The 12413-nt window shown below is 44.4% G+C and overlaps 1 protein-coding gene across 1 annotated transcript in view; it reads left to right on the top strand.

Moving 5' to 3' along the window:
* adamts3 (ADAM metallopeptidase with thrombospondin type 1 motif, 3) overlaps window positions 1–12413 on the top strand; it is a gene marked incomplete at its 5' end in the record, with an annotated part of 143769 nt that overhangs the window by 93981 nt on the left and 37375 nt on the right. The window contains 2 exons of the mRNA XM_055911966.1: window positions 6258–6338; window positions 9180–9343. Of these exons, the coding sequence (XP_055767941.1) occupies window positions 6258–6338; window positions 9180–9343 (245 nt within the window). The remainder of the gene's footprint in view (window positions 1–6257; window positions 6339–9179; window positions 9344–12413) is intronic.

The following is a 12413-nucleotide window of genomic DNA, read 5'->3' as shown; positions in this document are numbered from 1 at the left end:
AGTGATGATGGTAGTGATGATGATGGTGATGATGGTGATGATGATGATGATGGTGGTGGTGATGATGGTGGTGATGATGGTGGTGATGATGGTGGTGATGATGGTAGTGATGATGGTGGTGATGATGGTAGTGATGATGGTGGTGATGATGGTAGTGATGATGGTAGTGATGATGGTAGTGATGATGGTAGTGATGATGGTAGTGATGATGGTAGTGATGATGGTGGTGATGATGTAGTGATGATGTAGTGATGATGTAGTGATGATGTAGTGATGGTGATAGTGATGGTGATAGTGATGGTGAACGTGATGGTGAACGTGATGGTGAACGTGATGGTGATCGTGATGGTGATCGTGATGGTGATCGTGATGGTGATCGTGATGGTGATAGTGATGGTGGTAGTGATGGTAGTGATGGTAGTGATGGTAGTGATGGTAGTGATGGTAGTGATGGTAGTGATGGTAGTGATGATGGTGGTGATGATGATGGTGATGATGATGGTGATGATGATGGTGATGATGATGGTGGTGATGATGGTGATGATGATGGTGGTGATGGTGATGATGGTGGTGATGATGGTGGTGATGGTGATGATGGTGATGATGGTGATGATGATGGTGATGATGATGGTAGTGATGATGGTAGTGATGGTGATAGTGATGGTGGTAGTGATGGTGGTAGTGATGGTAGTGATGATGGTAGTGATGATGATGGTGATGGTATTGATGATGTATTGATGGTGATGATGATGGTGGTGATGGTGATGATGATGGTGGTGATGGTAGTGATGATGGTAGTGATGATGGTATTGATGATGGTGGTGATGGTAGTGATGCTGGTGATGATGGTAGTGATGATGGTAGTGATGATGGTAGTGATGATGGTAGTGATGATGGTAGTGATGGTAGTGATGATGGTAGTGATGGTAGTGATGATGGTAGTGATGATGGTAGTGATGGTAGTGGTGATGGTGATGGTGGTGATGATGGTGGTGATGATGGTGATGATGGTGGTAGTGATGGTGGTAGTGATGGTGGTGGTGGTGGTGATGATGGTGGTGATGATGGTGGTGATGATGGTGGTGATGATGGTGGTGATGGTAGTGATGGTAGTGATGGTAGTGATGCTGGTGATGATGGTAGTGATGATGGTGATGATGATGGTGGTGATGATGGTGGTGATGGTGGTGATGATGGTGGTGATGATGGTGGTGATGGTGATGATGGTGATGATGGTGATGATGGTGATGATGGTGATGATGATGGTGATGATGGTAGTGATGATGGTAGTGATGATGGTAGTGATGATGGTAGTGATGATGGTAGTGATGATGGTGGTGATGATGGTGGTGATGATGGTGGTGATGGTGATGGAGGTGATGATGTAGTGATGATGGTAGTGATGGTGGTGGTGATGATGGTGGTGATGATGGTGGTGATGATGGTGGTGATGATGGTGGTGATGATGGTGGTGATGATGGTGGTGATGATGGTGGTGATGATGGTGGTGATGATGGTGGTGATGGTGGTGATGATGGTGGTGATGATGATGATGGTGGTGATGGTGATGATGATGATGGTGATGATGATGGTAGTGATGATGGTAGTGATGATAGTAGTGATGATGGTGGTGATGATGGTGGTGATGATGGTGATGATGTAGTGATGATGGTAGTGATGATGGTAGTGATGATGGTAGTGATGATGGTAGTGATGGTGGTGATGGTAGTGATTGTAGTGATGATGTAGTGATGATGTAGTGATGATGTAGTGATGATGTAGTGATGATGTAGTGATGATGTAGTGACGGTGATAGTGACGGTGATAGTGACGGTGATAGTGACGGTGATAGTGACGGTGATAGTGACGGTGATAGTGACGGTGATAGTGACGGTGATAGTGACGGTGATAGTGACGGTGATAGTGATGGTGATAGTGATAGTGATGGTAGTGATGATGGTAGTGATGGTAGTGATGATGGTAGTGATGATGGTAGTAATGATGATGGTGATGGTATTGATGATGGTGATGGTATTGATGATGTATTGATGGTGATGATGGTGGTGATGATGATGGTGGTGATGATGGTGATGATGATGGTGGTGATGGTAGTGATGCAGGTGATGCTGGTGATGATGGTAGTGATGATGGTGGTGGTGATGGTGGTGATGGTAGTGATGGTGGTGATGGTGATGGTGGTGATGATGGTGGTAGTGATGATGGTAGTGATGATGGTAGTGATGATGGTGGTGATGATGGTGGTGATGATGGTGGTGATGATGGTAGTGATGATGGTGGTAGTGATGATGGTGGTGGTGATGATGGTGGTGATGATGGTAGTGATGATGGTGGTAGTGATGATGGTGGTGGTGATGATGGTGGTGATGGTGATGATGGTGGTGATGTTGGTAGTGATGTTGGTAGTGATGTTGGTAGTGATGATGGTAGTGATGATGGTAGTGATGGTGGTGGTGATGATGGTGGTGATGATGGTGGTGATGATGGTGGTGGTGATGGTGATGATGGTGATGATGATGGTGATGATGATGGTGATGATGATGGTGATGATGATGGTGGTGATGGTGATGGTGGTGGTGATGGTGGTGGTGATGGTGGTGGTGATGGTGGTGATGGTGGTGATGGTGGTGATGATGGTAGTGATGATGGTAGTGATGATGGTGGTGATGATGGTGGTGATGATGGTGATGATGGTGGTGATGATGGTGGTGATGGTGGTGATGGTAGTGATGGTGATGGTAGTGATGATGATGGTAGTGATGATGGTATTGATGGTATTGTTGGTATTAGGTAGGGACCTACTGCAGGGCTTTGCTTCAACACTTTACTAACACATCAAGTTCCTGATGAACTGCTGGTCATTAGAATGAGGTTTGTTAGAGCAGGGCAGGAACAAAACCCTGCATGAGTGTTATCCCCCCTTCCTGCTCTTTGATAACCCTTTCCTCTGTCTGTTGTCACTAAACCCCTCACCTTTCTTTCCTCTGTCTGTTGTCACTAAACCCTCACCTTTCTATCCTCTGTCTGTTGTCACTAAACCCTCACCTTGCTATCCTCTGACTGTCTGTTGTCACTAAACCCTCACCTTTCTATCCTCTGTCTGCTGTCACTAAACCCTCACCTTTCTATCCTCTGTCTGTTGTCACTAAACCCTCACCTTTCTATCCTCTGTCTGTCTGTTGTCACTAAACCCTCACCTTGCTATCCTCTGACTGTCTGTTGTCACTAAACCCTCACCTTTCTATCCTCTGTCTGCTGTCACTAAACCCTCACATTTCTATCCTCTGTCTGTTGTCACTAAACCCTCACCTTTCTATCCTCTGTCTGTTGTCACTAAACCCTCACCTTTCTATCCTCTGACTGTCTGTTGTCACTAAACCCTCACCTTTCTATCCTCTGTCTGCTGTCACTAAACCCTCACCTTTCTATCCTCTGTCTGTTGTCACTAAACCCTCACCTTTCTATCCTCTGTCTGTCTGTTGTCACTAAACCCTCACCTTGCTATCCTCTGACTGTCTGTTGTCACTAAACCCTCACCTTTCTATCCTCTGTCTGCTGTCACTAAACCCTCACATTTCTATCCTCTGTCTGTTGTCACTAAACCCTCACCTTTCTATCCTCTGTCTGTTGTCACTAAACCCTCACCTTTCTATCCTCTGACTGTCTGTTGTCACTAAACCCTCACCTTTCTATCCTCTGTCTGTTGTCACTAAACCCTCACCTTGCTATCCTCTGACTGTCTGTTGTCACTAAACCCTCACCTTTCTTTCCTCTGTCTGTTGTCACTAAACCCTCACCTTTCTATCCTCTGTCTGTTGTCACTAAACCACTCACCTTTTTTTAACAGGAAAAAAGTTAAGCAAGAGATCCCAAAAAGATATCCCTTTCTTGGAAAACACAACCTGCAAGTATCCAGTGTTCCAGAACTTACTGTTTCTCAACTCCTTAGTCCCCTAGTCCCCTAGTCCCCTAGTCCCCTAGTCCCTATACCCTAGTCCCTATACCCTAGTCCCTATACCCTAGTCCCTATACCCTAGTCCCTATACCCTAGTCCCTATACCCTAGTCCCTAGTCCCTAGTCCTTAGTCCCTAGTCACTAGCCCCTAGCCCCTACTCCCTAGTCCCCTAGCCCCTAGTCCCCTAGCCCCTACACCCTACTAGTCCCCTAATGTATACCTTACCTACGTACGCAAGGCAATAATGCAAGTAGCTACCCAGAACGGTGATCCTGCATACTTACATCAAGTCTGTGTATGTCATATACTCAAATATATAAAATACCCAGGATCACCAATTTGGGTGGCTCATTTTATTAATCAGGCTTTACAAATAACTTAGAAATGTTCCACTGAATTATGACAAAACTACTGCTTTTCACTCAGTAGAATTGATACAGATATAGGATCTTAATTTGAGCCAGTTTGCTACAGGAAATGTGAACTATTATGTGGATTATAATTCATTTACATTTTGATACATTTTTCTTAAGAGAAAACCAAGTTAAATTTCAAAAGTGGAAAATCAGAAATGTCAGAAGGCTTTTTAAACCTCAAATACACTACATGTTTTAAATGTCCTGCTTTGCATGAACGTTCTCCTGCAACAGGTTGATCAAATTAAGATCCCACATCTGTATGTTGTCCTGCTTCTGTGCCATAGCTCATCGTGAGACAGGTCTGCCAACCATAAAGGGAATATTGGCCACTCCCAGGCATCTGATTGATGACAGATTTAATCTCTGTAATGTAGGACACATACAGCCCTTTTTACATCAGCGGATGTCACAAAGTACTGTACAGAAACCCAGCAAGCAATACAGATGTAGAAGCACGGTGGCTAGGAAAAACTCCCTAGAAAGGCAGGAACCTAGGAAGAAGGGTAAAAGAATGTGTGTGAGAGAGAGGAGGATGGAGAGAGAGGAGGATGGAGAGAGAGGAGGATGGGGAGAGAGGGGGATGGGGAGAGAGGGGGATGGGGAGCGAGAGGAGGATGGGGAGAGAGAGGAGGATGGGGAGAGAGAGGGATGGGGAGAGAGAGGAGGATGGAGAGAGAGAGGAGGATGGAGATGGGGAGAGAGGAGGATGGAGATGGGGAGAGAGGAGGATGGGGAGAGAGAGGAGGATGGGGAGAGAGAGGGATGGGGAGAGAGGAGGATGGAGGATGGAGATGGGGAGAGAGGAGGATGGAGATGGGGAGAGAGGAGGATGGGGAGAGAGAGAGATATCATATTGTGATTGTTGCAACAGCAAATCAATGAAACGAAGGCATCAGAAAACAACTAATTGATTGTTTTTTTTTTGAAGGGAAGACGAGAGGAGCATTTACCTTGCCTAAAGGAGCTCGGAATGTTTGTCTGAATGAAACAGAAGATTTTAGAAATGTACTTGGTGAGTCTCGATGGGTTTGCAGAGGTGGTGGACATCCTTGGAGTAGAAAAGACGGCTTTGCAGCTTCAGTGTGGATTTACTGTTTCCTGCTTATTGACACCTGGCTCTAAGTTCACCCCATTCACTCATCATTCAGTGTCTTTACTATCAATGTCATTATGAGACATGCTATATACAATACTGGACACCTACCCAGTTTGAAATGTAGGCCTGTACTACATGAAGTCTTTATGACATTTAGTTTGAAATGGTAGTGGAACAGCCATGCTTCAATAGAGCTCCCTCACCCCTCACAGCCCTGTGTGCTCTGTTCTGGAAGCTGCTGTAGAAGTCTAGAAGATTCTAGGTGTGTCTAACTGACTCTAGGTGTGTCTAACTGACTCTAGGTGTGTCTAGATGACTCTAGGTGTGTCTAACTGACTCTAGGTGTGTCTAACTGACTCTAGGTGTGTCTAACTGACTCTAGGTGTGTCTAACTGACTCTAGGTGTGTCTAACTGACTCTAGGTGTGTCTAACTGACTCTAGGTGTGTCTAACTGACTCTAGGTGTGTCTAACTGACTCTAGGTGTGTCTAACTGACTCTAGGTGTGTCTAACTGACTCTAGGTGTGTCTACATTATTCTAGATGATTCTAGATGATTTTCGGTGTCTAAATGATTCTAGATGATTCTAGATGATTCTCCAAGCTGCCAGCTTCAGTAGAGCAAAGCCATAGCCTCAGGTTCATGTCCACGTCCACCTCTGCAAACAGAGATACGTTGTTCTACTCTCTAACTGCTGCCTCTTCCTCCTCTCTTTCCCAAACCACATCCTCTTCTTCCCCTCTGCTGACTGACTCACACTGTGCAAAGGTTTCCTTAAGATGTTTCTGATCCCTCCCGGGGCTAGACATGTGATCATTCAGGAGCATGAGGCTTCTCCTCAGATGCTTGGTAAGTCAGCATATCCTCCTTCACTACTCAAGGCTGGTGAAATGCATGACATTGAGCAGTATTGTTGAAATGAGATTTGAACCCATTCTAATTCATGGAGCGTCCCGACAGAACATGCATTTCTACATTTCTCAATCTAGACTCACTTTCCTTCCAAGAAAAATGTAGGACTATATAATAGCCATACAATTAATGTCTACCTCTCACTAAACCCCTGTCTTCATAGATAGTCCTGGTTAAATGGTTTTAATGTACACTGAGTGTACAAAACATTAAGAACACTAACGTTGGAGCAGATATCATGACGCAATATGCTCCTACACATGCGATCGTTCGGTTGTCATATTGGCAGGTTTACGAGCAACAAACTATCTAGCTAGCTTCTAGCCTAGTGTTTGATATGCAATGTGATCTCCTCGTAATGAACAGAGTCGACGAGTGTCCTGTGAGAAGGCACTACGCCAGGCAAAATCGGGCATCATCAGCTCATTGTTATGGATCTCTCCAAATTAATGTCAATAGAAAACAGCTTAGACAAACGCAAGTGCAGCTACTTTGCTGTTATTTTTGTCTGCAGAGGTTGTGACTGTGTTACCCGTAGCTAGTTGGTTAGCTATCATCAAACCAGGGATAAGAACGATGCCACCGAGCATGGACACGGAATGATGAATGACTGGGTCGCGTCCATAAATATAGAACTAATGGAACGATGTGCCTTAGATATAGAACTAATGGAACGATGTGCCTTAGATATGGAACTAATGGAACGATGTGCCTTAAATATAGAACTAATGGAACGATGTGCCTTAAATATAGAACTAATGGAACGATGTGCCTTAAATATAGAACTAATGGAACGATGTGCCTTAAATATAGAACTAATGGAACGGTGTGCCTTAGATATAGAACTAATGGAACGATGTGCCTTAGATATAGAACTAATGGAACGATGTGCCTTAGATATAGAACTAATGGAACGATGTGTCTTAGATATAGAACTAATGGAACGATGTGTCTTAGATATAGAACTAATGGAACGATGTGCCTTATATAGAACTAATGGAACGATGTGCCTTAGATATGGAACGGTGTGCCTTAGATATAGAACTAATGGAACGATGTGCCTTAGATATAGAACTAATGGAACGATGTGCCTTAGATATAGAACTAATGGAACGATGTGCCTTAAATATAGAACTAATGGAACGATGTGTCTTAGATATAGAACTAATGGAACGATGTGCCTTAAATATAGAACTAATGGAACGATGTGCCTTATATAGAACTAATGGAACGATGTGCCTTAGATATAGAACTAATGGAACGATGTGCCTTAGATATAGAACTAATGGAACGATGTGCCTTAGATATAGAACTAATGGAACGATGTGCCTTAGATATAGAAGTAATGGAACGATGTGCCTTAAATATAGAACTAATGGAACGATGTGCCTTAGATATGGAACGATGTGCCTTAGATATAGAACTAATGGAACGATGTGCCTTAGATATAGAACTAATGGAACGATGTGCCTTAAATATAGAACTAATGGAACGATGTGCCTTAAATATAGAACTAATGGAACGGTGTGCCTTAAATATAGAACTAATGGAACGATGTGCCTTAGATATAGAACTAATGGAACGATGTGCCTTAAATAGGTAGTCCGTCATTTTAATAAGAATCTGTTCTTAACTGACTTACCTAGTTAAATAAAATAAATTTTTTAATATAGAACTAATGGAACGATGTGTCTTAAATATAGAACTAATGGAACGAACGACTCTAGCAACCCAAATGATGAGAGAGCATGAATATCAACTACATATCTTTATTTCTACCGGTTAATGTGTGCTTAAGTATTGTTTTCTTTGGTAACTGTGGGATAAACGCCTCCCCTCTGTACATGATCTTATTCTGTGTTTTACAGCATTCAACCCACATGAGGCAAAGTGCATTTAATTGTCACGTCGTTCGTAATAATGGTCGGACCAAGGCGCAGCGGATGTTGAGTTCCACATATTTTAATGAAAGTGAAACTTAAGTAAATACAAAAACAAATAAAGAATAAACGAACCAGGACGACAATTCAGTGCGAACAGGCAACTAAACATAAACAATATCCCATAACCCCACAGGTGGAAAAAATGCAACTTAAGTATGATCCTCAATTAGAGACAACGATTACCAGCTGCCTCTAATTGGGAATCATATACAAACACCATCATAGAAAAATAAACCTAGAACCCCACATAGAAATAATAAACTAGACTAAATCAAATCAAATGTATTTATATAGCCCTTCTTACATCAGCTGATGTCTCAAAGTGCTGTACAGAAACTAAACACCCCTTGTCACGCCCTGACCTACTCTACCATAGAAAATACAGGCTTTCTATGGTCAGGATGTGACATTAATGTTAAAGAAATATATCGAAATCAAAAACTGTGATAATTTTTAAAATAATAGACCCGAAACAGAACCGACCACAAAAAGCACTAATCGCTCAGCACTACCAGGCGCACAAGTTTAAGTGTGTCAAGAACTGCAAACTGCTGGGTTTTTCACGCTCAACCGTTTCCTGTGTGTATCAAGAATGGTCCACCACCCAAAGGACATCCAGCCAACTTGACACAACTGTGGGAAGCATTGGAGTCAACATGGGCCAGCATCCCTGTGGAACGCTTTCAACACCTTGTAGAATCCCATGCCCCGAAGAATCGAGGCTGTTCTGGGGGGAAAAGGGGGTGCAACTCTATATTAGGAAGGTGTTCCTAATGTTTTGTACACTCAGTGTAACCCTAATTCCCGGTGTCTCCTAACAATCTGTTTATTCCAGCGATCAAGAACCAGGTGACAGGCCACTACATCCTGAATGGCCGAGGAGAGGAGGCTCGCTCCCGGAGCTTCATAGACCTGGGAGTGGAGTGGGATTACATTATAGAAGACGACGAAGAGACACTATACACTGACGGACCCTTACACGACGCTGTGGTCGTACTGGTAACTATCACACAACACACGAAAGCACACCATGGTTGTTCAAGTAAAGATTATTTTACCCTCATTCCTAATTTGTCATAATGGTGTTGCCAAGCAACATGTTTAATTTGTTTTGCCGGTGATTTGGTGCCGGTTACCGTAGCGCCTTCATACAGTACCTGTAAGGTCCCTCAGTCGGGCAGTGACTTTGCTGCCGGTTACCGTAGCGCCTTCATACAGTACCTGTAAGGTCCCTCAGTCGGGCAGTGACTTTGCTGCCGGTTACCGTAGCGCCTTCATACAGTACCTGTAAGGTCCCTCAGTCGGGCAGTGACTTTGCTGCCGGTTACCGTAGCGCCTTCATACAGTACCTGTAAGGTCCCTCAGTCGGGCAGTGACTTTGCTGCCGGTTACCGTAGCGCCTTCATACAGTACCTGTAAGGTCCCTCAGTCGGGCAGTGACTTTTCTGCCGGTTACCGTAGCGCCTTCATACAGTACCTGTAAGGTCCCTCAGTCGGGCAGTGACTTTGCTGCCGGTTACCGTAGCGCCTTCATACAGTACCTGTAAGGTCCCTCAGTCGGGCAGTGACTTTGCTGCCGGTTACCGTAGCGCCTTCATACAGTACCTGTAAGGTCCCTCAGTCGGGCAGTGACTTTCAAACACAGATTCAACTACAAAGGTTTTTCAATTCCTTGCAAAGAAAGGCTCCTATTGGTAGCTGGGGAAACAAAAAAAGCAGACATTGAATATCCCTTTGAGCATGGGGAAGTTATTAATTACACTTTGGATGGTATCAATACACCCCGTCACTACAAAGAAACAGGCGTCTTTCCTAACTCAGTTGCCGGACCTCCAGCAGGCCACAAATGTGCATGTGTCTGCTCAAACGGTCAGAAACAGACTCCATGAGGGTGGTATGAGGGCCCGACATCCACAGGTGGGGGTTGTGCTTACAGCCCAGCACCGTGCAGGACGTTTGGCATTTGCCAGAGAACACCAAGATTGGCAAATTCGCCACTGGCGCCCTGTGCTCTTCACAGATGAAAGCAGGTTCACACTGAGCACATGAGCGCATGTGACAGACGTGACAGAGTCTGGAGACGCCGTGGAGAACGTTCTGCTGCCTGCAACATCCTCCAGCATGACCGGTTTGGCGGTGGGTCAGTCATGGTGTGGGGTGGCATTTCTTTGTGGGGCCGCACAGCCCTCCATGTGCTCGCCAGAGGTAGCCGGACTGCCATTAGGTACCGAGATGAGATCCTCAGAGCCCTTGTGAGACCATATGCTGACACATGCACATTTGTGGCCTGCTGGAGGTCATTTTGCAGGGCTCTGGCAGTGCTACTCCTTGCACAAAGGCGGCGGTAGCGGTCCTGCTGCTGGGTTGTTGCCCTCCTACGGCCTCCTCCACGTCTCCTGATGTACTGGCCTGTCTCCTGGTAGCGCCTCCATGCTCTGGACACTACGCTGACAGACACAGCAAACCTTCTTGCCACAGTTCGCATTGATGTGCCATCCTGGATGAGCTGCACTACCTGAGCCACTTGTGTGGGTTGTAGACTCCGTCTCATGCTACCACTAGAGTGAGAGCACCGCCAGCATTCAAAAGTGACCAAAACATCAGCCAGGAAGCATACGAACTGAGAAGTGGTCTGTGGTCACCACCTGCAGAATCACTCCTTTATTGGGGGTGTCTTGCTAATGGCCTATAATTTCCACCTTTTGTCTATTCCATTTGCACAACAACATGTGAAATTTATTGTCAATCAGTGTTGCTTCCTAAGTGGACAGTTTGATTTCACAGAAGTGTGATTGACTTGGAGTTACATTGTGTTGTTTAAGTGTTCCCTTTATTTTTTTGAGCAGTGTATATTTTTATGTGTTTGTTTGACGGGGCGCTGTCCTCAGATAATTGCATGGTGTGCTTTCGCCGTAAAGCCTTTTTGAAATCTGACACAGCGTCTGGATTAACAAGAAGTTAAGCTGTATTTTGATGTATTACACTTGTGATTTTATGAAGTTAAATATTTATAATACTGTAGTTTAAATTTCTCGCTCTGCAATTTCACCGGATGTTGGCCAGGTGGGACGCTATCATCCATAAGAAGTTAACAAACTGTAGTTTTGGCAAGTCGGTTAGGACATCTACTTTGTGCAAGACACAAGTAATTTTTCCAACAATTGTTTATAGACAGATTATTTCACTTATAATTCACTGTATCACAATTCCAGTCGGTCAGAAGTTTACATACACTAAGTTGACAGTGCCTTTAAACAGCTTGGGAAATTCCAGAAAATTATGTCATGGCTTTAGAAGCTTCTGATGCAAATTTTCATAATTTGAGTCAATTGGAGGTGTACCTGTGGATGTATTTCAAGGCCTACCTTCAAACTCAGTGCCTCTTTGCTTGACATCATGGGAAAAACAAAAGTAATCAGACAAAAAATTGTAGACCTCCACAAGTCTGACTCATCCTTGGGAGCAATTTCCAAACGCCTGAAGGTACCACGTTCATCTGTACAAACAATAGTACGCAAGTAAAAACGCTATGGGACCACGCCGCCGTCATACCGCTCAGGAAGGAGACGCGTTCTGTCTCCTAGAGATGAACGTACTTTGGTGCGAAAAGTGCAAATCAATCCCAAAACAACAGCAAAGGACCTTGTGAAGATGCTGGAGGAAACAGGTACAAAAGTATCTATATCCACAGTAAAACGAGTCCTATATCGACATAACCTGAAAGGCCGCTCAGCAAGGAAGAAGCCACTGCTCAAAAACCGCCATTAAAAAAGCCAGACTACGGTTTACAACTGCACATGGGGACAAATATCGTACTTTTTTGAGAAATGTCCTCTGGTCTGATGTCACGTTCTGACCTTAGTTCCTTTTTTATGTCTCTATTTTGGTTTTTCAGGGCGTGAGTTGGGGTGGGCGTTCTATGTTTTACCAGGCCAGAGGCAGCTGTCTATCGTTGTCTCTGATTGAGAACCATACTTAGGTAGCCTGTTCCCACCTGTGTTTGTGGGTAGTTGTTTTGTGTCGTGTCACCTGATAGGACTGTTTCGTTTTTTCGTTGTTTCACCTTTGT

The sequence above is a fragment of the Salvelinus fontinalis genome, unplaced genomic scaffold (assembly GCF_029448725.1).
Source record: "Salvelinus fontinalis isolate EN_2023a unplaced genomic scaffold, ASM2944872v1 scaffold_0117, whole genome shotgun sequence".
Lineage (NCBI taxonomy): Eukaryota > Metazoa > Chordata > Actinopteri > Salmoniformes > Salmonidae > Salvelinus > Salvelinus fontinalis.
Note: the sequence above shows the minus strand (reverse complement) of the source record. Positions and strands in the feature narration are given on the sequence as shown.